This window comes from Hemitrygon akajei, chromosome 8, assembly GCF_048418815.1.
Source record: "Hemitrygon akajei chromosome 8, sHemAka1.3, whole genome shotgun sequence".
Lineage (NCBI taxonomy): Eukaryota > Metazoa > Chordata > Chondrichthyes > Myliobatiformes > Dasyatidae > Hemitrygon > Hemitrygon akajei.
In genome coordinates this window covers 16183283-16210700 of record NC_133131.1, presented here as the reverse complement: position 1 = coordinate 16210700, position 27418 = coordinate 16183283, and the positions used below count along the sequence as shown (strand labels likewise).

The window sequence follows — 27418 nt, the reverse complement described above, 5'->3', positions numbered from 1 at the left end:
CAGTGGCTTTCTAACACACTCAGAATGCCGGCTGAGCTCAAGCGTGTGTGGAGGGGGAGTAAACGTTTCGGGACGAGACCCTGCATCGGGACTCCCGTCGGCCGGGCAGGGAGAAAGCTCTCAAGAAGGATCCACGAGCATCGGCTGGCGTGACCACCTAGTCTCCACCCGTGAAGATCAAGGGGCAGCAGTGAAAGTCATGGCGCAAGTGAACACGCAGCACGCCGGAGAATTCCAGTGAGTGATGTTTTCCGCCAATAATTCTGTAAACAAACACGTCGACCTCGATCCTGTTTATCAGCCGATGCGGACAAAATTCCAGGCCACGACGCGCGAAGTTCGCCAGGCAGCAAACCAGGGACGAGACTTCCTCCCCCTCATCGCGACTGAGTTTCTGTCATCTGAAAAGGTATAAAAAGACCAAGCATTCGGAGGGCAGCAGGGCACTGACAGTGTCTCCTCGCACGGCGACGGAATGTTTGCGGGTAAGTTGCCAAGATCGACCCAACTGTTAGACTTCACGTTGCTCCCTCAGAGCGCTGTGTAATGTGTACGAACAAGGCCGGCTTGTCACTGTATCTAAGTGCATGTGACAATAATAAACCCATTCCATTCCCAACTCCAGTGCCACGCAGCCAGGGATGGGTGGACAGATATGCTTGGGGCTAGGTGGATTCTAGCATGGCACAGCATAGTGAAACTCCCTGAGGCTTTCAAGAATGATTCCTGCTTTGGCCTCCAACACGGCCCTTTCCCCTGCACTTAAGTAAAGGTGTGGAATGGAGTAGTGGGCATGGTGATTGCTGTTTAATGAACAGATTACCTGAGGGAGGGTGCAAAGAAACAGCAGCCTAAACTTGTGTGTTAACATGCAATAGAATAATTCACCCTTGAGAGCAAGTTCAGGCAAATTAGAGCCAGTTCCACCTCCCTGTCATAAACTTACAAGGTTATTGCCCCCGGCCCTTCCTGTATTGTACTTTGTAGCTGATGCACCATCAATAACTCTCGGAGACAGGAGGTGAACGATAGGCTTTTATTAGCAGCAAAAGGGACCAGGACATCTTGGAGACTGAGGGAGGAGCAGTGCCCCAATCTCCTTTATACAGGGGTCTGTGGGAGGAGCCACAGGAGCAGTCAGCAGAGGGGCGTGTCCAGACTGGTATACACATAGTTTACCACAGTAGCTTCAATGAATCAAACTGAAGCTGCCAATTCTCACTCAAAAACTCCTCCTGGGAGGAGGTGGTGTGATGAGACGCACCCTTCGGCCTGGGAGGTGCATTCCAAGGTGAAAGTTTGTCCATGTGTTGGCATGCGGGCACAAGGGGCTCTGCAGATGCTGGAAATCTGAAGCAACACAGGCAAAGTGCTGGGTGTGCTCTGCAGGTCAGGCAGGGTCCGTGGAGGGAAGTAAGATTTCCAGCATCTGCAGAATCGTTTGTGTCGATGATTTGAGACTTTGAGCTATGCCCATGATAAAGAAGTTTAACTCCACTCCAGCAGTTCAGTGAGACCCTCTCTCACTGCTTTCCCTCCGTGATTTCTGCTGTTCTCTGGCTCTTCGAGCGTGCATTCCGCCCTCTTCAGTCCCAGTTCTGACGAGGGGGTCTCGGCCCGAAATGTCACCTGTTTATTTGCCTCCACAGATACTGCCTGACCCGCTGAGTTCCTCCAGCATTTTGCGTGAGCCGCTCAATATTTCCAGCATCTGCAGAATCACTCGTGCCTCGGACGAAACTTGTGTTGCTTTCTCTGGAGTGACAGAAACAACTGGAAACTCTGGGTTCTCTGCTGTCCTTGTGGGTGGGAAGGATTGCGCCGAAGTCTCATTGGAGTTTGGGAGAACGAGAGGGCATCTCATTGAAACGTAAAGGATTCTGAGGGGGGCTTGATCGGGAAGATGCTGAAAGATAGTTCCCTTGTTGGGGAATGTAGAGCTGAGGGACATAGTTTCAGAAGAAGGAGTGGCCTGTTTAAGATGGAAAATTACCTTTATTACATTTCATTTAGAGATACAGCACAGTAACAGGCCTTTCCTGCCCAGCGAGCCCAGATGCCCAATCACCCCATGTGACCAATTAACCTACTAACCTGTACAGCTTTGGGATGTGGGAGGATATCAGAGCACCCGGAGGAAACCTGTGTGGTCACAGAGGGAGTCCTTATGGACAGAGGTGGGAAAAGAGCCCAGGTCGCTGGCGCTGCAATAGCATTACACTACCGTGTTTTCCTCAAAGACCTGTGAATCCTAGATTCTCCTTTCCGGAGGGACGCTGCGGCCGACACATTAGCGCACTCACGGCTGAGGCAGGCGACGTTTTGACCTATGGGGCTGCCAGTGTTGACAGGGCAACATGCAGGAAAACAGGGCAAATTAATCTCAATCTCATTGAGGGAAGATAGATAGATACCTTATTGATCCCAAGGGAAATTAGAGTGTCACTGTAGCATTACAAGTTCGCATATATACGATATTAGAAGAGAAGTAAGAGGAATAAATAAAAATAAGTTATCTTACACAGTCCAACGGGAGAGGGTCATCACTCCCCCGGTTACAGGTTGACTCTTTATAGAGCCTAATGGTCGAGGGTGAGAATGACCTCGTATATCACTCTTTGTAGCAGCGCAGTTGTCGTAGTCTATCACTAAAAGTGCTTCCTGTTCAGCCAAGGTGGCATGCAGAGGGTGAGAAACATTGCCCAGAATATCCAGGATTTTCCATTGGGTCCTTTGTTCTACCACAGCCTCCAGTGTGTCCAGCTTGACTCCTATAACAGAGCCAGCCTTTCTAATCAGTTTATCAAGCCTGTTGGCATCACCTGTGGGTGTTGATGCCATTTGCCCCCAGCCCACTGCATAAAAGATTGTACTGGCGACAACAGACCAGTAGAACATGTGAAGGAGAGGCCTGCACGCTCTAAAGGAGCTCAGTCTGCTCAGGAAACGAATAACGGGCAGATTGCCTTTTGCTCCTGCTTTTGATGTTCTTACCCAATAGTTTCAGCGGGTTTGATATTTATTTGACTTCAGTTCCATACAGTCAATTCACATCTGTTAATAATAAAAACGTTTCCAAGTTGAGATTGACCTTTCACTGTCCAAATCCACCAGTTATCATCTTCTGAGCAGGGGACCGTAGATGCTGAAATATGGAGCAGAAACGAATCTACTGGAAAACACAGTGGGACAGAAACGGGCTTTACCCGCCGAACAACAACACACACAAAAATGCTGGCGGAACGCAGCAGGCCAGGCAGCATCTATAGGGAGAAGCGCTGTCGACGTTTCGGGCCGAGACCCTTCGTCGAAACGTCGACAGCACTTCTCCCTATAGATGCTGCCTGGCCTGCTGTGTTCTACCAGCATTTTGTGTGTTGTTGTTTGAATTTCCGGCATCTGCAGATTTCCTCGTGTTTGCTCTTTACCCGCCGAGTTCTTTTCGCAGGTTATCTCAGCAATTGCAGTAACCCACTCACACCACTATGTGGCGCTTGAACAGAAGAGTCAAATTTGGAGTCAGATTCAGATTAATTTATTTATCACATGTACATCGAAACATACAGTGAAACGTGTTGTTTGCATTAATAAGCAACGCACACTAAGGATGGGATGGGATGGGAGCAGCCCGCAAGAATCTCCACGTATTTCAGTGCCAACATAGCATGCCCATCGTCTTTAGCAGGACCCCCTTCCTCCCTCCCACCCACCCGTACCCACAAATAGACCTCCAACCCCTGGACAGGACGCCTCCAGGCCTCCAGCCCCCAGAGGACTCACGGACATCAGGCATTCAAATCCCCTGGCGGACTCACAGACCCAGGGAGTCAGACGTTGGGCCTCGATTCCCAGGCTCACTGACGTCAGTCTTGGAGCTTCAGGCTTCAATTTTCAGTATCGCCTCCAGGGACTTGTCAGTGAGCAGTAAATACACTTCAAGTGCATTCAAAAATAGTGGCAAAATGATCTGGAATGTTGTGAGAGATTGTGAAAGGCACTGGAGGTTGATGGGTTCTTGTTTAATAAGGGGGGGTCAAAGGATACAGGATGAAATCAGGAGGAAGGATTGCTGGGGATAATAAATCAGCCATGATGGAATGGTGCAGCAGACTTGATGGGCTGAATGGCCTAATTCTGCTTTTATGGTCATATATAAGTGCAAATATAGCGTACTTAGAGCGGGCAATGATTACTTCTTGAAGTTTGGCATTCAGCAGAATATTTTATACAAAACACTAGTTTGTAAACAATAAATTAAATGTGTGAATGGATTTGCCTCAGGATTGTAGGCCAGGAAGCAACCCTTCTCCTTTATGAATCTGGTGCTTTTAACTGAGAGCTGGCTCAGAGTGCTTTGCTTGTGAAAGACACTGCTTCACATTTGCTTCTCTTTTAGTCCTTCACAGGACGACGTTCCTCCTGGCACAGTCTGCTGTCTCTGCTGAGGATGGACAAAAGTCATTGTTGCTTCCAAGGAGAGGTCAACCTTTCTCAATGCCCACTGATGATTTAAGAAAATAAATCTCCGATCGTTTTCAGCCGAGAGGAAAGGCAGCGTGGAAGCTTCTCCTTATGTGAACAAAAGTGCTCAGAAAAGAGCAGAGCATTCCTGTGAAGTGATTTATTTCACTCTGAGATGAAACAGATGTGCTGTAAAACAAAAACAGATCGTCTTGCATTTACAAATATTTTTAATATCCAATCAAATAGGCACAATGCCAATAATTATTGGCCACCATGGCACCAGTCACCAGTCCATCTGTGCTCTTTCTTAATTTATTGACATTGTACTCTCAGTATTTATCCAAGGATTTGGTATGCATCTATTCTGAGAAACGCTGTTTCCTCTTTTAGTCAAGTACTACTTTTAGCTTCTTAACTATGCACTTACTACTGGCACTGAGTAATATTCATTGCACAAAAACATGGTATTCAGATCAAGAAGACTATGCCAAGGTTTATGTTCCAAATGAACCTCAAAGTCAATTTATTATCGAATTATGGGTGTGTCACCACATATTTCTCTGAAATTTTTTTTGCAGGCATTCACAGTAGAACAAAGAAATACAGTAGAATCGATGAAAAACCACACACAAAGACTGATAAGCAAACGGTGCGCAAAAGAAGACAAACTGTGCTAATGCGAAAAAAAAAAGTAACACTTGAGACCATAAGTTGTAGAGTCCTTGAAAGTGAGTCTGTAGGTTGTGGAATCAGTTCAGTGTTGAGCTCCCCACACTGGTTCAGGAGCCTGAAGATTGAGGGGTAATAACTGTCCCAGAACCTGGTGGCGTGGGACTTCAGCCTCCTGCACTTCCCTCCCGGTGGCAGCAGTAAGAAGAGAACATGGCCTGGATTGTTGGGAGGGGGTTCTCATCTAACCCCCCCCCCTCAGCAGAGACTCCTTATCCTACAGTCTACCTCCTTTTGAGTGACTCCACTCTGTCTGGCTCAGCCACTCCTGTGTCAGGCAGTTCCAGATTCTCACCACTCTCCATGTCAAGGGGTGCTCCTGACTTAGCAGTGGCAATGTTTGACTTATGGCATTCTGTTCTGGGTTTGCTGGAAAATAGAAATATTTTCACTACGTGTGCTGTACCGTATCAGACTCAAAATCTTAATCCCTCTACTTGGTCATGCTGATAAGGTAGAGGCTCAGCCGATGGTGTAACCTCTCAATTTGACATCGGTGTTTCTTTCATGTTTTCCAAAGAATCCACATCTGTTTTATAATACAGAGCCAAGGACCATCGTCAGTTCTCCAAGTATTATCCAGCTGAGCGTCTATTCAAGTCTAGCATAAATTGTGCTTTTTAAATCCCTCCCTCTGGGAATAAACTCTGCATTGAGTTTACTTACTTTAATGGCCTTGCTAACCTACATCGACATTCTTCAGATTCCTCATTTCAAAAATGTTTGGACCCCAGATGTACTGGTAAACTGACAGAGGTTTATTGTCTTACTAGAAAAGGACATAACATGCAAATTATACACCAGGGACTTACCATACAGGACAGTCATACCATTCCTAAATTGTGTTGGACAGTTGATTGGTGCTGAAAGGTTGTTATTTCTTCCTCGCCCCTTTGACGTTTGACTTCTGTTTTCTCTGAGCTCAGTGTAGTGCTAGATGTGGCTCTGCTCCAGACAGCGTTGTTCTCCTTCCTGTCTGTGCTGGCTGATGAGTCCAGAGCTCAAGCCTGGAGCTTAGGTTCTCCATCATTGTCTTCAGCAAGTCCTGGGTTAATACCAAAGATTGAAGCCTGATTGGAAGTCCAGACTGAAGACCAAAGGTTGATCGGAAGTCCAGATCGAAGACCAAAGGCTGATCGGAAGTCCAGATCGAAGACCAAAAGCTGATCAGAAGTCCAGATCGAAGACCAAAGGCTGATCAGAAGTCCAGATCGAAGACCAAAGGTTGATCGGAAGTCCAGATCGAAGACCAAAGGCTGATCGGAAATCCAGATCGAAGCCTGAACTTCGATCCGAAATCCAGACGAAGAGGCCGGATTGTTGGAACACCGAGTCTGCGTGTCTCTGTGTGTCCACTGGGGAAGCCAAAAGCCCAACGTCCACGAAGCCACGAGGCCGCTGGACGCCAGAGATGGCCAGTGCTGGGTTTAGAGGGCTGCGTATGCGCGTGGGTCAGTGGGAAGGAGGAACGGGGCTCACTTTGATGTTGTTGTTTTTCCATTCGGTGTGTTCTGCGTCGATCTGCCGAACACGGTGGCCATGTTACCTTGGTGCCGGAATGTGCCATGACACTTGCACGTCCTTAAGTGCGTTGGTTGTTAACACAAACGACGCATTTCACTGTGTGTTTCCATGTAGGTGAGATAAATACATCTGAATGTGAATTCTATACACCTTATATGAGTAGGAGGGGACAGGAGGCTGGGAGTGTTCACAGATTCTTATCGTGGACTTTGGATCCCAAGTCTGACACGCATTTCATTGTTCCATCATTGGCCCAGTTTTAGCTCAATCTTTATTTCTGCAAAACTAGTTATATTGCCTTGGCTGTTCCTTAGCAAGCTTTCACATGGCACATTGCTGCATCCTCACAAAAAGAGAAACCCACGTTCACAATCTTATTAACCTCCTATTTTTCGGCATCTGTCTTCATTTATTATTTCTTAATACTCCTCCTTTTGTGCTATTTTGTATGAGGCCGCCCCTGGAGTACTGCGTGCAGTTCTGGTCTCCTTACTTGAGGAAGGATGTACTGGCTTTGGCAGCGGTGCAGAGGAGGTTCACCGGGTTGATTCCAGTGAGGAGGGGGTTAGACTGTGAGGAGGGATTGAGTCACCTGGGACTGTACTTGTTGGAATTCAGAAGAATGAGAGGAGATCTTATAGAAACATATAAAATTATGAAAGTAAGATAAGAGGCAGGAAAGTTGTTTCCACTGGTGGGTGAGACTGGAACTAGGGGCATAGCCAGGGGAGTAGATTTAGGATGGAGATGAGGAGGAACTGCTTTGCTCAGAGAGTGGTGATTCTGTAGAATTCTCTGCCCAATGAAGCAGATGGAGGCTACCTGGGTAAATATATTTAAGACAAGGTTGGATAGATTGTTGCATAGTAAGGGAATTAAGAGTTATGGGGAAAAGGCAGGTGGGTGGAGATGAGTCCATGGCCAAATCAGCCATGATCTTATTGAATGGCGGAGCAGGCTCGAAGGGCCAGATGGCCGACTCCTGCTCCTAGTTCTTGTGTTCCTTATATCTCCATTACTGAGATACTCTCTTCCGGAACTTTGGAATTGTATTTCTGACTGAGTCCAGTTTTTTTTAAATCAGAGGACAACAATAATGATTTCAGTGCTAATTCAAAGGTTCATTTATTTTCAAAGTATACAACTCTGAGATTATTCTTCTCCAGGTAGCCACGGCAACACGATCGTCAACCCCCAAACCCCCTCCCCCGCAGGAAACGCAACAAGGACATTGCCCCCGAATACCCCTCTCCCTGCACAAAAGAATGAATATGTAACAGGAACATCGACCCCCCCCCAAACAAAATGCAAAATTAACACCGGCCTCCAAAATCCCCCTCTCCCTGCACAAAGAAACTAACAAAAATGCACAACAAGAATATTGGCCCCCAGACCCCCCTCCTTTGCACAAGACGCTACGAGAACATCGACTCCCAAACTCCCCCCCCCCCCCCGCATAAAAGATCTAGAAAGTCTTGGCAAAAAAAAACACAAAATATAAAACACAAAGAGTGAAGCCCATATAACATAGTCCATATCCATAAGGGTAGAAAAATCCTTGCGGTATATCATCTCCCACCATTCGGCAAACCTTTAACCCTCACAAAAAAAACGCAAAATGCTGGCAGAATTCAGTTCTGCCAGCATTTTGTGTTTTTTTTATTTATTTCCAGCATCTGCAGATTCACTCGTGTTGCCTTTAACCCTCATACCTGTTTACCGATCAAATCACCCTAACCGGAACTGCCCAGTTCAGCTCCTGTTTGCTTGTGATTTCGTATAATCACTATCAGCATTCAGGCCGGGAACAATCCCCCCTTCCCCATTGCTTCTATTTTGCCAACTATCCCAGGCAAAATAAAGCTTGTCTAACTGTAGCTGGAATCAGAATCAATCAGGTTTATTATAAACACAAAATATTCTGCCGGAAAACTTGAACAACACACACAAAGTGCCGGAAAGAACTCGGCTAGTTAGGCAGCATCGATTGAGGGGATTAAACAGTCGACGTTCTGAGCCATTGTGGCAACAATACAGCTCAAGATATATAAAAAAAACCACTATAAGTTACAATAAAAAGTAAAATATATAGTGCAAAACAGGAATCATAAAGTAGTGTTCATGAGATCATGGACTGTTCAGAAATTTGATGGTGGAGGAGATGAAATTGTTGCGTGTGCATCTTCAAGCTCCTGTACCGATGGTGCTAATGAGACGAGGGCATGTCCCAGATGGTGTGGGTCCTTAATAATGGATGCCGCCTTCTTTGAAATTGTATTCGATTGCAGTGTGGCTTGCACTCGTGATAGAGCTGACAAAGTATATTGTCAGGAAGATGTGTGTAGTTTAACATTGTACTTTGGGTCCTGTTTTCCCAATATTTATCTTTTTTAGTTGGAAATATTTATGTGTCAGGATTCCAGCACAACTCAAGTTAGTAATGAAAACAGCTGAAAAAAATACTGTATCTGAAATTTAAAAAAATAAACACTAGCAGGTGAGGCAGCATCTGTGGAAAAAGAAACAGTGAAGTTTCAAGAGCAACACACAGAAAGGAGATGACCCTCCATGGGAGTCTATTAATTGCTGGGGATAGGAGTGAGCTGCCCCGTTACTCAGCCAGCCTAGGGGGCAGCAGCGGCGCTCGGCTCCCTGGGGCTATTGGTTGTTGGAGCGTTACTCAGCCAGCCTAGGGGGCAGCAGCGGCGCTCGGCTCCCTGGGACTATCGGTTGCTGGAGCGTTACTCAGCCAGCCTAGGGGGCAGCAACGCTGGTGCCAGGCTGCTCGGCATTGTTGGCGACAGGAGTTACGCGAACCTATCGGTGAGTGATGGAGGGGTTCAGGACCAGTGGCTTTAAGCCCTCTGAAAGGGCATGAGTTTTTTCGAGTCTTTATTAAGTCGAGTGAAAATGGATTTGCAAAGGCTTAGTAGGTTTTTTTAAAAACCTTGAATGACACAGACATAACTTGAGCTGCTGCTCCATGCACCAGTAACCAGGCATTGTAACTGTGTGGCCCTGTCGATGAGTGCTCTTATTTATTGTGTACTCATGTATAGTTAAATAATGCCCACGTCAGTTTCTACACAAACTATCCTTTAGCACCTGAAAAGCACCTAATATAGCTTCTCTCAACTAAAATGTGTCTCTGTGGTTTTAATTTAATGGAAGTTGACTGACATTAGTGACTTTAGGAGCTCTCTCTTTCTCTATCATACTTCTGCAGTCTGTTGAGAAAGAGGATGCTTCCATACCGTTCTCGGGTGACAGAAGGAGGCTGATGTGGGAACCATTTACCAAGCAGGTGTGTGGTTTGAGAGATCGTGTGCCTCCTCTGCTGCTTACATATTGCTTCCCGTGCATTGATCCTTAATACCATTCTGAATATTCGTGGGTCAGGTATTCCTGAGAGGCTTGAGATACTGCATTTTTTCAAGAAGACTTGGAGCACACCCCTGAATCCTTTCCTCTCTCCATCTCGGTTGGGTCCTCCTCAGGTTAAGCAGGGATCTGTTCCTGTGAACTGTTCATAATCTGCACAGTTTGCAAGGTGGAAGTGTAGGGGTGAACTAAGTTCTCAGGTAGCAGAGGGCTGGTATCGATGTACATGAAGGCTGTGACCTCCCTGATAATGCCAATTGAGTGTAATATGGGCCTCACTGCTACAACGTTGGCCTGAGAAAGGAGACCCACATTGGTTCACATCCTTCTAATACAGTTGGAGGATTTTGTGAGGAATTATTGGTGGTATCTATCAATTCTCTGGTGTCTTCCACCGGTTGCACAAGTTTGAATCAAATCGGAGGGTAGGGATCACTGCCCCCATGTAGATTATTTATTTTGTGCTGGGTTTGAGGATTTGATCTTCATACTCCCTTTTCCTTGATGCTGCCTGGATTAGAGGGTGTGAACTATAAGGAGAGGTGGAACAAACGTGAGTTCCTCCAGCATTTTGTGTGTGTTGCTCAAGATTTCCAGCATCTGCAGAATCTCTTGTGCCTTGGACAAATTTGTGTTGTTTTCAATAGGCTGAAGAGAGACCAGATAGAAGTTTATAAAATTATGAGAAGTGTTGATAAAGTGGACGGTCAGAATCTTTTCCAAGAGGAGAAGTGTCAAGTACTAGAGGACATGTATTTAAAGTAAATTTATTATCAAAGTACATGAATCTTGATATACAACCCTGAGATTCATTTTCCTGTGGGCATACTCAATAAATCTACAGAATAGTAATAACTATAACAGAATCAATGAAAGACCACACCAACTTGGGTCTTCAAACAGTGTGTAAAAGACAACAAACTGCAAATACAAAAAGAAAAAAAATTGCAAAAATATAAAAAAGGTGTGAGAGGGAAAAGTTTAAAGGTGATATGAGGGGGTAGCTTTTTTTTTTACAGAGACTGGTAGGTGCCTGGAATGGGTTGCCATGGGGAGTATGGAGGTAGATGTGATGGTATTGTTTAAGAGCCTGGTAAATATGCAGGGAATAGACAGATATGGATCACGATCATTGAGTTGAGACTTAGGGGGCAAAAGTTTAAGGGTAATATGAGGGGGAATTTCTTTACTCAGAGAGTGGTAGCTGTGTGGAATGAGCTTCCAGTAGAAGTGGTAGGTTTGGTATTGTTATTTAAAGCAAAATTGGATAGGTATATGGACAGGAAAGGAATGGAGGGTTATGTGCTGAGTGCATGTCAGTGGGATTAGGTGAGAGTAAACGTTCGGCACGGACTAGAAGGGCCGAGATGGCCTGTTTACGTGCTGTAATTGTTATATGGTTATATGGTATAGGAAGAAGAGATTTAGTTTAATTTGGCATTGTTTTCGGTGTAGACATTTTGTGCTGATGGTCCTGTTCCTTTGCTGTACTTTTCTATGTTCTAACATCTGCAGGGAAGAAAAATCATTGTGAATCACAGGTCGGCCTTCTATAATCCGGCACCATTGGGACCTGAGGAGTGCCGTATTAGTGAAAATGCTGAATTACAGAAGGATCACATTAAGCAATAGCTAACTGCCTCATCTTACCTTTAAAATATCATGTAAATCAGTACAAGTTAGATAATAATGAAACAGAAATATTAAATGAGTAGCAAGTGAAATTTTAATAAAGTAATATACTGTACAGGAACAGATAAAATAAAGGGTACAGGTAAATGTACAGGAATTAACATACAGAACAGTTGAGCACTTCCGCTTCTAAAGTGAGACGTTTAATATACCTTCAGGCAAAGTTACGTGTCTGCAAGTGTGGGGTTGTCAGGATCATCAACATCTTCATCTTGAAAAATGAGTGAAGCGAAGCATCAGGAACTGGTGCTGAAACTGGCACAACAGTTTCTTCAAAAACTGTTGATGGTGACAGCACATCTGGGTGAGCAGAAGCAGGAGTCGGAGGAAGGAGGTCTTCTATACGCCACATTTCACGCGATGGCCAGGTGGCTGGGGATTCGGCGCTGGGCTCTTTCCTCTTCACTCGCAGTTACTGAGGGAATCCTCGTTAGTTTCTTTTCCTCCACTTAGTAATATGCTTAAATTCAGTGGGTCGCCACGTCTGATCTGAGGTCGTAAGCAGAAGAGAACTGAGCGCCGGCCGGGCGATGCTGGAGGGAAGTGCGCAACTGCCAGCAGGCAGGCGAGAAGGCGGACCAGCCCAGAGCGCGCCAGCACCTCCGCCGCTGGCGGGTGAGACGGACAAGTGCCAGGCAGCTGTGCTGCACGCTAATAATATTAATAAATTCAGGAAAACAAGCAGGAATCGCCTGTCTGTGCTTACAAGAGCGCGCCAACACGTGAACAGATCTAGCGCAACCAAAACAATGCGCAGCAGATTGGTACGGTGGCCTGGGAAATTTGAAATTACAGTTGCGCGGAAAATTTAAAATCTGTGCCGAATTATCGAAGGAACCGGATTGCAGGTAGTCGGATTAGTGAAGGTCAACTGTATTAGAGATTTTCAGGAGATCCAGACTCTCTTGCATGCTTAGTGCTAGATTGGAGAGACCACAAATGATATAAAATTGGTTTGCTACCTTTATGTCTTTTCACAGTGCCAATGCTCTGTTTAAACATAGCTTTGCCTTGTTGTAAGAGGCAGAGTAACTAAGTCTTTTAATTGATGCCAGGTTTTATATAGAGTGCAATTATCCTGTAGAGGGAAGCATGTATTTGAGCAATTTATTTTTAAATTTCATCTTTAAAGAACTATTTCTTTTTTAAAGGTTTCGACATTATGACTTCCAGTACATCTCCTTGATCAAGCCATTGTGAATTGAACTTTTTTTGAGGACTGAAAAAATAATTTCTGAAAATGGAGTGGGGTGAGTTTAACCTGTGCTTTCTTCTGAGATGCATTTTGTATTGATTCTTCCGCAGCTTTAGATGATCCCGAGAGATATCTACTGCAAACCTGTCACTAAGTGCTGAAACAAACTTGTTTGTCGTTATTGGGAAGTTGGAGAAAGTAATTATGCAATCTCCAGTGAATAAATTAATAGAACACACTCAGTGGCCATTTTATTAGGTTCTGAAGTGGAACCCAGTGTAGTCTTCTGCTGCTGTAACACATCCACTTCAAGATTCAATGTGTTATCTGTTCAGAGATGCTCTTCTGCACCCCACCATTGTAACACGTGGTTATTTGAATTACTGTCGCCTTCCTGCCAGCTTGAACCAGTCTGGCCACTCTCCTGTAACTTCCCTGATTAACAAGACATATTCGCCCCCAGAACTGCCACTCATTGGATGTTTGATGTTTCTCGCACTGTTCTCTGTAAACTGTACAGACATTAGAGAAGTTACTTCCATTTCCCTTTCACAAACTGAATTCCAGTTCACAACAACCTATCATGATGTGCTTCCTCATTTAATACCTGGGTCTTTTGTCAATCACTGTAATTTCTTCCTCGATATCTTATGCAAAAAAAGTGACAAAAACTAAAGTACTTATCATGCAGATATTGAGTTTGTTCTTCTCCTCACCCCTCAATCTATGCCCCCCGTCACAGTTCATTCCCAAAGACACTGCTGTATTGTTCTGAAGTATTGTCAACTCTTCAGTGTCTCCTCCTAGACAGTTATAACAGTAGTCTGTATTTATAAAGCACCCTTAATTTGACAAGGTTCACTTACAAGGTCTTCCTATAACTATAATGGAAAACACACTTGGGAGTGTCACATACAGTTTTGTATTGTTACTTACAGTGAAGTATATTTGCATTGAGGGTAGTTCAGTCAGAGAGATTCACTGGGTTGATTCCTTGCTGGAAGGATTTGCTTTAGAACCTTTTTTTACATCATGGACCAATATCATTAAGCTGGGAAGCCCTGCTTCACATTAAACAGGTTGCTCTCTGCTGATTAGAGTTTTGAAGAGTGAGAAGTGATCTTATTGAATAATGTAGAATTTTAGAGGAACTTGATAAGATACATGCCTCAACCTATTCTTTTCTCTCATGCGCAATCTGATCACACTCCAATTAGATTGGGTCAAACTGCTGCAGCTTGTTCTATGAAGTATGTATATTTTGAACAAATGTAAAATATTTCTTGAAAATGTCTGCAAGGTAACTTGAAAATCTATATCAAAATTCATTAGAAACTGAAATGTCAATTTTCCAGTAGACTTTAAATGCCACTCAGTTGATGATTTTCCAGATTAAATGTAAATATAAAAATTAAATTGTCTTTTAAGTAATTTGTTTTGCACTATACATGAGCCTTTCAGAATAATGAAGTTTTAATGTAAATATAGTCAAAAGGGCAAACTGATAGTTGAAGCATTTTGCAGTCAACAGTAAGATTCGGTGACTCTTTCTCAATTGTCTTTTTATTAGAGCTTGTTATTTCAACCCTTAACATCTTAAAACAGATATTGAAAGGCAGATCAAACAATCATCACAACATTAATTAAATACTGCACAATATTTTAGCTGATTTTTTTTCTCCTGTGAATAATTATTTACTTATGTCAAAATTCATTCTTAACTGCTTAATACTCCACCGTAAATTTGAAAATCAATTTAATTGGAATAGAATGTAAAACAATGTAAAAATAATGATTTCATCCATTGAATGTTATTTATTAAAAACTCTTAAGCCTATGTTGACTTTACCTTTGGCTAATATTGTATTCACTAAATACACATTTATTTATTTAAATCTGATATGTGGCATTTGTACTTCTTGAACTCCACTTATTCACAGTACAGTTATCACTTACAATTTTACTGTGTTGTTATACCTCCTAAGGGGCTGTGGCTGGGTTATTTGTTCAAAGTTCAAAGGAAACTTTATTATCAGAGAACATATATATCTCACCACATATAACCCTGAAATTAATTTTCCTGTGGGCATACACAGTAAATCTATAGAATAGTAATTTTAACAGAATCAATTAAAAATCAACTAGAGTGCAGACGACAATAAACCATGCAAATGCAAATATAGATAAAAAGCAATAACTAAGGAGGGTATGAAATAACAAGATAAAGAGTCCTTAAAGTGAGATCATTGGTTGTGGGAACATCTTAATGCATGGTCAAGTGAATGTAGTTATTTCCTTTTGTTCAAGAGCCTGGTGGTTCTGATGTATTTGAGTATCCTGCTGGTAAATTTAGGCATAGAGTACATATCTTATTGCAAACAGTCTTAAACTGCTGGTCAAATGCTATAATTATGCATGGGTTTTGTAGATATTGAGAACTGCACACTTCCTCATCAGTGAGTTGGCCATGTAGTTGCCATGTCATTTTCTCTGCACTTCCCCATTGTGGCCTCTTGGGTCCAAGCTCTCAAAGTGCCACCTTGAACTTCTCTAGCATGCTCTCTTTCTTTAACTCATCCTTAATCCCAATATAGCTTTGTGTCATATTTTATTTAAACCACATTAGGATGCTTTTAATGGAGTAAGCAAATGCAGTTGGCTTAAATTTTAAAAAAAAACTTTAATTATTACTTGTCACTGTATTGAGTAATTGGGAATTGTTCTGGTGTTATAGGATCCTGGATTTGTTGTGAGAAGATGGCAGTCCTCCATGGTGGCTTTCTATTGGCTGAGAAGAAAAGTGAACATGGAACGCTTTTGGAAGTGAAGAAATCTGATTGGCCTACCTTAGGAAAACCCATTGTTTGTGCTGTGCAAGAAATCTGTGTCAATGAGGCAGATGTGGGGCAGGGTTCTGGACAAACAAAGCTGTGGCAGAAGAAAGTGCTTGCATTTGTCTGGGCAAAGCTGCTGAACTCTAATGCAAATGTAGCTAGCATGAAGGAGAAGATAAATTCGGATGCTGAGAGTGACCGGAGATGGAAGGAAGACCTCTTCTTTTCCGCAGAAGGCATGATTCCAGAGATAAATCACACGGTGCTGTTTGAGCTGGTAAAATCATTGAGGGCTGCAGAAGACTTTGTTAAATTGCTGTCCGCATTACCCGCAGACACGTGCCGCCTGGAGATGGCGCGTTTCCTGGATCACGTTCTTGTCGACACTTCTGATGACGATGTGGCAGTCTTTCTGGATGTATGGTGGGAACTGCTGAAGCTAAGTGAAAAGCAGAGGGATGAAATTGCTCAAACGTTTGGAGATGAGGTTAAAAAGTACCTGGCACGGTCAGCTGAAGAATTCTGCCGTTCGCCCAAAAGGCTCAAACTAGATCCCGATATTTCTTTGCTCCCCCCAGTGAGCTTGCCTGGATCCTCGGCCGACCTGTCCATTGCTCCTCTGTTTCTAGATGGACTCAAGAGAATGAAAGCTCATGTAACACAGTATGTTTATAAATGCTCTGCTATAGTAAAACTAATAGACACTTTATGCAAATCCCTGCTTTCTGATAGTGGTGTCGAGCTCTCTGCTGAGGTGTATTTGCAGAAACTTTCCAGTCTGATTGTGTTAGGTAATCCCTTGGTCCAACCATTTCCAGTTACCACAGATTTCATCTCGATTGTAAAGAAGTCAGTGAGGGAACTGAGAGCCTCCTACCAGAAGTCTGCGTTCCAGTTGCCACAGGCTGAATTAGCTCCAGGGATTGAATTACTTGCAGACATCCTCCAGTTGTGGGCACCTGAAATTCAAACTGAGCTGGAGAATGACACTGTGAGCGGCCGCCTTGCTTTGTATAGAACAGTCGAAAGTTTGAAATACCTAAATCAAGTCAGCCCATTGTTTCAAAATTGCAAGATGGTTCCTCAAAATACAAAGGAAATTCTATCTGATTTAATACTGATTTCATCTTCCTTTGTCCAGAAGTTTGATTCCTGCATATTGCCAGATGATGCCACTACTGTAGATAAAGTGAAGATGTCTGTGGCTTTAATAATAATTGATAGTAGAATGGAACGGTTTGAAGAGATACGTGAAATATTTGTGTCAACTCCCAGCTGGGCTTTTTCAGAGTGTGGCTGGCTCGATTGCCTTGAAAGGAATAAAGAGATTTATCAAAGTACTGCTTCAGTTTTGAAGTTGGCTGGAACACTTACAGATAGGTCACCTTGTGTGACCACTGATCCATCAAAAGTCAAACGATTAAAGAATGTGATTTTGGATTGCCTGTCTGCTCTCTCAGTCTCAGACAAAAACAAAGCCCTCTTGGGAGTGCTGACTGCCTATGGTGGCAGGGGCCTCTGTAGAGATGGAGGAGTTATTAAGGATTGGTTTGAGGAAGAGGTGAACATGGTGTTCAATTGCATTACCCAGAGTGAGGCGGTAAATAGCATTGATAAAGCTGTGACTGCTGTCGTTAGGGTTGCTTTTTTAAATCCAGAAGCCACCCTGCAGAAAATGTGCCACTTGGCTGCTGTGAATCTGGGTGCTCACAAGCTTCTTGGCCGGATTTTGAAGAACCTCCCGGCACTGTCGTACAAGGACGATCAGTCCTCAGAAGGGCTAAATATTTTGGCAAAGTGTCTTTTGGAAATCAGCTTCGACAGCCTCGCCAGTGCCAAGGAGGAACATCAGTTTCTTGAGTTCCTGACATCGCTGATGGAACCTGCAGAGGCCATTGATCAAGAACTCCCAATTCCACTTCTCCAGCCCACACATGTTGTAAAGATGTTTGTTCTTCCTTATTTGACAGGAGGCGACTCCAAGATCATGTTTCCTCTCAAGGTTCTTAACGGTGCTTTAAAAATGTCTGCAACTGACGATGGAACCAAGGAGCACTGGCTATTTGGCTGCTGCCCGTTTCCTCTCATTTATGCCCTTTCTCAGCTCCTGGACAGCTGCATCTTGTGCTGGGAGGACAATAGTACTAAGGCATCCGATCATGTTTCAATAGAAACAAAGGCTCTCCTAACTGAGACATTGGAAATGGTGTGCGATGCCGTTGAACAGATCATTTCTGTAAATCCGGAGATGTGGTCAACCTCTGTTTGTTGGCTGTACAGGAAAACTGAGCATTTGGACTGGACTGTGCGCCTTTGGTTAAAAAGCATCTTTGGGGGACATTTTAAATATGAGGTACCTGCCACGTTGTTTGAGGTGTGCGACCTTTCTGATGATGGTTGGTCACCACTCAACCTTCCACAGTATGGTCCAGGCACTGGGCTTCTGGCCTGGATGGAGTGTTGTAGTGTTTCCACTCACATGATGGAGCAGATGTTATCCCATCTTGTAATTGATGCAAAAAATGATGAGGAAGTCAACATGTTCACGAAGGGCTTTCTAATTGCGCTGATCCAGCTCCTGCCGTGGTGCAGTTCAGGTGAATGGAAACGTCTCAACCACGTTGTGAAGAGCCTTCTACAGCGCGAGTTACTTCACGTGCCGTTTACTCTGGAATACGTTCATTACCTGCCGCTGCTTAACCTCCGACCTTTTGCGCATCACTTGCAGTTCTCTCAACTCCTGCTCCGAGCCTTTCAGCTGATCTGCAGTTGTAGCTGCTCTGACTGGCTTCCGACATCAGGGTGGAAGTATGTAGCAAGGCAGTGTGCCAGCAGCGTGTCAGACATTTTAGAGTCGGTGAAGTGCAAACTCAGAGGACTTGCGGCTCAGAATGTTGATGGGAATCAAGAAGCCAGCTTTGTGGTTGTGCAACTTTTTTGTCATGTAATTCATATTATGGTGATGATGCCCTCTGGGACCTCTGATTGTCTGTATTATGTATCCTTGGAGCTGCTTTCTCAGTATGAGACCCTGGTGTTGGGCAATACCTCTACTACTGGGTTACTTAAGAAGATCAATGAAAAACACTTCCTCCATTCCATTGCAGAGAATCTGGTCAGTGAAGAACAGCGTTCAGTTTTACTACAGAAAATCAGTAAAATATGTTGAAATGACTTTGTTGGTAATTTGGTTATCATAGTGCTTGCCATTGTTAAGAGTTTATCATTTGATCAAAATAAAGCAGATGTTTTTTTTTATCCTATCTTTGCCATTACAAGATGCATATTCTCTAAGTCTGCACTGTTCTTCAAAAGAAACTACAAGTTACCTGAGAACGATAGTTTTTTTCCCATTTATGGTAGTGTCAATCTGTTACAAGCTATCATCTAGAGATCATATTGAAATTTCAAAACCCAGAAACTGCTTTGGCTGATATGTAAATGTTTCATAGGTTCATAGAGATATACAACATGGAAACGACTCGCAAACAAGAGAAAATCTGCAGGTGCTGGAAGTCCTGAAGAAAGGTCTCGGCCCAAAGCATCAGCTGTTTACTCTTTTCCATGAATGCTGCCTGGCCTGCTGAGTTCCTCCAGCGTTGTGTGGGTTGCATGGAAATTACTCAATTCGTCCATGTTGAGCAGGTTGCCTGTTTAAGATAATCTCATTAGCCCATGTACTATGATTTGACCCAAATACTTTTAAACCTTTCCTGTCTGTGTATCTGTCCAAATGCCTTTTAAAAGACAATACTTGTTCCTCCCACTGTATACCACTTTCTCTGGCAGCTCATTCCATAGATTCACCACCCTGTGTGTGGGGAAAAACTCACACCTCAGATTCCCTTTAAATCTTTCTCTTGTCATCTTAAGCCTATGCCCTCTAGTTATAGTCTTCACTAACCTGTTCTCTCTCACCAGCCCCACCCCAGCTCTGTGCAGTGCTGGATAGTTTAAGAAGATTCCAGTCACAAACAGAGCTATCGTTTCATGCGGCTTAAGTCAGTAACTTCCCTGCAAATGGAATTCAAGGTGCACAACTCATTTAGTTTACAGTGGCCTTTTTGACCCTTCAGACATTTCTCTTTGATTCTTTAAACATTATAGTCTTCCAATCTTTTACATTGCTGACACATTTGAAAACACATGACCTTATCTCAAAATATTCTTGCATTACTCATCCTCTAAAGTTCTTACCATCTTTTGAAATCTTCCTTAAGTCTTATTTACCCAGCTGCATTTACCATCATTCAACATGGCTCAGCCAGGGACTGTCGCTATGTTGGACAGTACAGTAGCACAGCAGGTTTTGTAGCTGCTGCGCATTTCCAACAACCTGGATACTGTTTCTGTGGACTTTGCAAGTTTTCGCTGTGAAAGTATGGGTTTCCAAATGTGATTTGGCTTCCATAACCATCCTAAAGATATGCTTCAATAGGATAGTTGGCTGCTGTAAATCACTCCCAGTTGTTGGATACCGTCTCCTGGGAGAAGTACAGTTGAGTCTCCCTGAACTTGAAGTACATCAAGTTTCATACTCTCATGAACAAATATAATAGCAGGTGATTCAATAGCAACAATGATATTGTTTACTTAAATATTTTGAGTCCAAAAATATTTCAGTTGAATTAAGTATTTGCAATAATAGCACATTGTAGCTGCAAAACACTACTTGAATGTTCAAGCAGGTGTCCTGGGACAAAGCTTCTGACGATAGAGAATCCAGACACCAAAGATTAGTTTTGTGAGGGTTCACTCTCTGGGTATACAAATATACTAAATTTTGACAGGCAGAGCAAATATGCCATAGTGTGCTAGGTGGAAGTCTGGTCTGGAACCTACTTTGAATCTCTATCATGGTTTAAAGGGTGAAGCCAATAACGTAAGAGCTGATTGCTTTTGGCTGGACTTAAAACCAGATTGAAGAAAATACTTTTGGACAGTCCAAGGCATGAATGTAGTGGTTTGTCCATTTACTGTGGTTAGCTATGATAAAGAGATTATTCATGGAGAAAGAGAGAGCCATCAGAACATTCAGTCAAGAGGAAACAGAACAGCAAAGAACACATTTGAAAGTTTTTTTTAATGTAACGTGGTAAAAGAAATATATTTGGCCCGCTCAAAAGCAACTGAGATTTCACATGAATTGTCACTTTTCCTAAAATAGCATTCTTATCTTAGAGATGACCAATAAGTGACCATTCCCTAAATAGATTGATTAGAATAGTGCAGGTTATAAATACAACGCACAATTCTTAATGCCTTGTGAAAGAAAAGAAAATGCTATTATTTTCGAGCACTATTAGCATTCAAATTTATGCGAATACCATGAATGAAGTTCTTTGCTATTCAGTTTGGAAACATGCAAAGATTGGTGGGGTGTATAGTATTTTGTTACTGAACGTATGCAAATATTCAGAGTGTGGTAAATAAAGCTAAGAGAATTCTAAGCACAGCTATTGCCGTGCCACAATAGGATACGGCAGCAACAGCAGAAACTTGGCTCTAAAAGATAAATTGAAATTAAAAGTTCATCAGCAAAACTGCAGCAGAATAATGGGCAGCACACACAAAATGCTGCAGGAACTCAGCAGGCCAGGCAGCATCTACGGAAAGGAATAAACAGTCGACATTTCGGGCTGAGACCCTTCATCAGGACTGAAAAAAAAGTTGAGAAGGGGGAAGGGAAGGAAGAACCACAAGGTGATAGGTGAAACCAGGAGGGGGGAAGGTGGTAAAGTAAAGAGCTGGGAGGTTGAAAGAGAGAAAGGCTGGAGGAGGTGAGGGGGGGGGGGGATCTGATGGAAGAGGGTAGAAGACGGAAGAAAGGGGAAGAGGAGGAGCACCGGATGTGGGTGATGAGCAGGTAAGGAAAAAGGTGAGAGGGAAACAGGAATGGGGACTGGTGAAGGGGGCCAGTTACCAGAAGCTCAAGAAACTGATGTTCATGCCATCAGGTTGGAGGCTACTCAGATGGAATATAAGATGTTGCTCCTCCAACCTGAGTGTGGCCTCATCGTGGCAGTAGAAGAGGCCATGGACTGACATGTCAGAATGGGAAGTAGAATTGAAATGGGTGGCCACCAGGAGATCCCGCTTTTTCTGTTGGATGGAGCGTAGGTGCACGGTAAAACAATCTCTCAAATCTACATCGGGTCTCATCGATATACAGGAGACCACACCAGGAGCACCGGATACAGTAGATGACCTCAACAGACTCAAGGGTGAGGAGTTGCATCACCTGGAAGGACTGTTTGGGGCCCTGAGTGGTAATGAGGGAGGAGGTGTGGCACTTGTCCTGCTTGCAAGGATATGTATCAGGAGGGACGAGATGACAAAGGAGTCATGTAGGGGACAGGGGGAGTCCCTGAGGAATGTGGGGTGGGGGAGGGAAAAATGTGCTCGGTGGTGTATCCCATTGGAGATGGTGGAAGTTACAGAGTATTATGGGGTGGTGGCACCCCTATCTCTGGTATTGTGGCGGGAGAATGGGGTGAGGGCAGATGTGCCTGAAATGAAAGATGCAGGTGAGAGCAGTGTTGAGGGTGGAGGAAGGAAAGCCCCTTTCTTTGGAGAAGGAGGACATCTCAGCTCAGGAATGAAAAGCCTCGTCCTGAGAGCAGGTGCAGCAGAGACAGGAACTGAGAGAACAGGATGGTATTTTTACAAGTGACAGGGTGGGAGGAAGTATAGTCCATGTAGCTGTGGGAATCAGTGGACTTATAAAAGACATTAGTGGATAGACTGTCTTCGGAGATAGAGACTGAGAGATCAAGAAAGGGGAGGGAGGTGTCTGAAATGTACCAAGTACAAGCTCAGCATGGGTGCAGGAAGCAGCACAATGCAGTTGTCGACATAGCATAGGAAGAGTTGGGGAGCAGTACTGGTGTAGGCTTGGAACATGTGGCTGAAGAAAAGGCAGGCGTAGCTGGGACCCGTATGAGTGCTCATGGTTACACCTTTGGTTTGAAGGAAGTGGGAGAAACCGAAGGAGAAGTTAATAAGAGTGAGGACCAGTTCTGCCAGACAGAGGAGGGTGATAGTAGAGGAGAACTGGTTGGGTCTGTTGATGGGGGATGGAGGTGTTTATAGGGACTGGACACCCACAATGAAAATGAGAGGTCAGGGAACTTGAAGTCATTGAAAAGATCAAGAGTGTGTGAAGTGTCACAGATGTAGGTATGAAGGGACTGAACCAGGGAGATAAAACAGTTGAGGTGTGCAGATGTAAGTATGGTGGGGCATGAACAGGCAGAGACAATGGGTCTACCTGGACAGAAGGTAGATATGGGAGGTGTGGGATAAGGGAACTTTAAGGTTGATGGCAGTGGATGGGAGAGCAGAATAATGGGCTGCCTTTAAGGTGGTGAGGTTTGGGAACAACTAAGGCACATTCCCATGAATAGCAAACAAATATACAGAGCTCCCTGCATAATAGAGATTCGGAGGCAGATAAAGCAAATGAAAAAGGCTGCTTATGACAGACGTTAGGTTGTAAATACCAGCAAAAACAGGACTGATTACAAAAGTGAAAAATCAAATGAGAGGCAAAGAGACTGTGTGAGATAAGATCATAAGACATAGGAGCAGAATTAGGCCATTTGGAGGCTGCTCCACCATTCCTTAATGGCTGATTTATTATCTATCTCAACCCCATTCGCCTGCCTTCTGCCTGTAACCTGTAACAAACTTACTAATCAAAAATCTATCAACTTTAGCTTTAAGTATGGCCGGTGACCTGGCCTCCACAGATGTTTGTAGCAAAGAATTCCACAGAAAGGATGTTGGTAACATAAATGAGAATGGAAAATGTATAGGCAGGAGATGCATGAAGGAGTGGGGTCTAGTTCAGAATGTAATTGGAGCTTCAACATGGACCATGAGCAAGGTGCTAAATGGCTAATGTGCATTTGTCTTCAGGAAGAAAAAAGGTACTTCAAAAGATAGTTTAGAAGAGATGCTAGATACATTAAAAATTGATTGTACAGAGGTTTTAGGCAAGTTGAAGGTGAATTTAAAGTGGGTAACACCTACTGGGATCATCGAGTTTTTGAGGAAAGTGCAGGAAGAAATCACAGGACACTGACCCTAGCCTTTCAACGCTATTTGGTTATGAGATTGGCACTACAGAAATGGAGAGTGGCGAATATTATTCCCTCGTTCAAAGGAAGAGGAGTGAGGGTAAACCCAGCCACTAGGGTCTATCTGTTTAATTTCAATGGTGGAGGAGCTTTAGAAACGTTGCCCTGGGAGAATTAAAGATTAGCTCTATTTGTCACTTCTACATCAAAATTTACAGTGAACTGTGTCATTTGTGTAAGTGATGGGGGCAGCCTGCAAGGGTTGCCACGCATTTGGAAACAACATAGCATGCCCACAACTTACTAACCCCAACCTGCACATCCTTCTGGAAAGTGGGATGAAACTGGAGCACCTGGAGGAAGACCACATGGTCATAGGGAGAATGTACAAGTTCCTTACAGGAATTGAATCCAGAACATCCGCGAGAGGAAAATGGGTGAACTAGGTAAGCAGGCAAGGATTTGTTAAAGGCAACCATGTTTAACTAATTTGATAGAACTTTTGATAATGTAACAGATAGAGTTGCCGAGGGTCGGGTACTCAGTAAGGTGTACATGGAATTACAGGTGACTTTAAATGAGGTGCCACGTAACAAATTTCACTGAAACGTTGAAGTACAAGGCTCTAAAAGGGCGTCTAAAACAAAATACTGGAGGAACTCAGCGGGCCAGTCAGCGAGATAAAACCCTGACTCCCCATCTTTTTTTCTCCAGTTCTGATGAAGGGTCTTGGCCCGAAATGTCGGCTGTACTCTTTTCCATAGATGCTGCCTGGCCTGCTGAGTTCCCCCAGCATTTTGTGTGCATTGCTTAAAGAGAATGATTCCTGGGATAAAGAACTACATTTACAAGGATAGAATAAAGAAGCCGGGATTACTTTGATGCTGAAGGGAAACTTGACAGACCTATATTAAACAATGAGAATTCTGGACAGAGTGGTTAGTGGGGGCTTCAAGAGTAAATTAGATAAATATATTGTGAGGAAAACTTTACGAGTATATGGCTAAGGGATGAGACTAATGCTCTATGAACACAATGGCAAAATGGTGACCTACGCTATAACCATGATTTTATATACACTCAGTGGCCACTCTGTTAGGTACACCTCATTAGTGCAAATATCTTAATCAGCCAATCAGACTCAATGCATAAAAGCATGCCGACGTGGTCAAGAGGTTCAGTTTTTCAGACCAATCGTCAGACTGGGGAAGAAACGTGATCTAAGTGACTTTGAACATGGAATGATTGTTGGTGCTAGACAGACTGGTTTGAGTCTCTCAGAAACTGCTGACTTCCTAGGATTTTCACACACAACAGTCTCTAGAGTTTACAGAGAATGGTGCAGAAAGCAAATAGCTTCGCGTGAGCAGCAGTTCTGCGGGCGAAAGCATCTTGTCAATGAGAGAGGTCAGAGGAGAATGGCCAGACTGGTTCAAGCTGACAGGAAGACGACAGTAACTCAACACGCGTTACAAGAGTCGTTTGCAGGAGAGCATCTCTGAATGCACAGCACATCGAACCTTGAAGTGGATGGGCTACGGCAGCAGAAAACCATGAACGTATGCAGGAGGTAACGAATAAAGTGGGCACTAAGTGTGCAGTGAAATGGGTTTTCTATCCTTGTGTCAATGTATTTCTACTGTGAAGTGTATAAACCACCCGTCACTGCTCAGGCTGCTTACCTGTAGCTAATTATAAAAATTACTCAACTGAAACTCGAGTTGTACATCACCACACTTTGAGTTGGAGAATCCATCCAATTCCAGAACTGGTCCTTTCTCTCTGCAGTGAACATCCTTGCAGAATGCTAATGCACTGCCAAAGTGCATGAGTACTTGTCCATAAAATAATTCTGTGCTCAAAGGATTCATATTTCATTAATGAATTGTAATAAAACTAGGAGATTTACTTTTTTCTGCATCAATTTAAAATGGTGCTCTGGGTAATTTTTCCCTACTATTTCCATCAGAATTGTAGCTAATGTGGTGAAGTATAAAGTTTTTGAGTAGAAGTGTTATAGGCAAGTATTGTATGAGTATTATTACGATATTGATATATAATGTTCAATGCCTGCAGGTTACTCAAATGGCAAGTAGGAACACTCAGGAATACGAAATGTCGCAGTCATTACTTGCAGAGGATATTTTATCTCCCAGGGCATCTGGTCATGAGTGAAAATCAAGTATAGCTATCAAACACAAAAAATATTCAACCCTATCAGGCAGATCAAAAGGAGAAGTGGGAAACATTTCTGATCAGTAACACTATAAGACCATATGATACAGGAGCAGAATTAGGCCATTTGGCCCGTCGAATATGGTCCGAACCAAAAATGTTTAGTTTGTTATTTTCTCTCCTTAGCTGTTGTCTGTTAAATATTCCCTGTTTTAAAACATTTTCTGTTTTTAGTAAGTAGTCTTTAATTTTTGCTTGTGGGTTTTGACAATGGCTGTCATTCACAAGATAAAAAAGAAGGCAAAGCTTTGAATTATGAGTACTTGACAGCTAAATTAGCAAGCAGGTATTTTATGTTCTATAGTACACTTAACTTATGAAAGGAAAGATGAAATCTACAGATGGATAATAGATAAATAAACAAACTAAAATGTATTAATTAAATATGGTAAGTTACAGAACAGATTAACCAGTGACACTTTGAATATGATATGGTAGGGAGTTCAGAAGCTAAATGGCATGAGAGAAGAAACTGTTTCCCAGCCTGACTGTTGGTGTTTTTATACATTGGAGTCTTCTGCCTGACGGTAGAAAGTCAAGGAGGATCCTGGGTGGATGGATGGGTGGGTGGGATCCTTGATAATACTAAGGGCCCTGTGTATGCAGTGCTCCTGATAAATGTCCCCAATGGACGGTAGGGAGACCCCTGTGATTCTCTCAGCTGCTCTCACAGTCCTTTGTAGGGACTTCCAGTTTGATGCTCTGCTGCTCCCATAGTAGATGTAGCTACAACTTGTCAAGACACTCTCATTGGTACAGTTCAGGTGAGGGTGAAGAGGAGGGGAGCCCAGTTTCCTCAATTGCCTTAGGAAGTGGAGACAAAACTGTGCCTTCTTGTTCAGGGAAGTTGCCAAGGTACAAGTGGGGCAGCAGAGGCTTGGTAGGATATACATAAGGGTACTTAGGAGGGCAATGTGCTTGTGTGCATTTAAGCACAACATTGTGGGCCAAAAGGCCTTTTCCTGTGCTGTTCTATTATGCACCTTTATTGTTGGATAGTAGCTTTGAACACTGGGATGTGGGTTGGTAGAGGAGTGAAGTTTGTGGCCTAGGGGCCAAAAAGCCTGGAGACCCTGTTGCAAGCCCATGATTGACTCCATTCCCCCCTCTCTTTCCCTCTCCCCTTCTCTCTTCCCCTCCCCTTTCCCTCTCTCCCCCTCTTTCTGTCCCCCCTCTCTCTTTCTGTCCCCCTCCCCCTCTCTCTCTTTCTCTCTGTCTCTGTATCTCTCTCTCTCTCTCTGTCTTTCTTTGTCTCTCTCCCTCCTCGTCTTGGGAAATGTTTA

The 27418-nt window shown here is 43.6% G+C and overlaps 1 protein-coding gene across 3 annotated transcripts; it reads left to right on the top strand.

The window, feature by feature from the left end:
- The first annotated feature begins 305 nt into the window (after positions 1-305).
- On the top strand, positions 306-19072 carry gemin4 (gem (nuclear organelle) associated protein 4). 3 transcript variants are annotated; one of them, XM_073053324.1, is made up of 3 exons: positions 306-485; positions 12942-13040; positions 15720-19072. In XM_073053324.1, the coding sequence occupies exons 2-3, from the start codon at positions 13031-13033 to the stop codon at positions 18986-18988; spliced, it is 3279 nt and encodes a 1092-aa protein (XP_072909425.1). In that variant the 5' UTR covers positions 306-485; positions 12942-13030; the 3' UTR covers positions 18989-19072. The 3 variants fall into 3 exon arrangements, with proteins under 3 accessions (XP_072909425.1, XP_072909423.1, XP_072909424.1); XM_073053322.1 differs by lacking the exon at positions 306-485 and adding an exon at positions 9212-9540; XM_073053323.1 differs by lacking the exon at positions 306-485 and adding an exon at positions 9941-10021.
- Positions 19073-27418: the final 8346 nt, after the last annotated feature.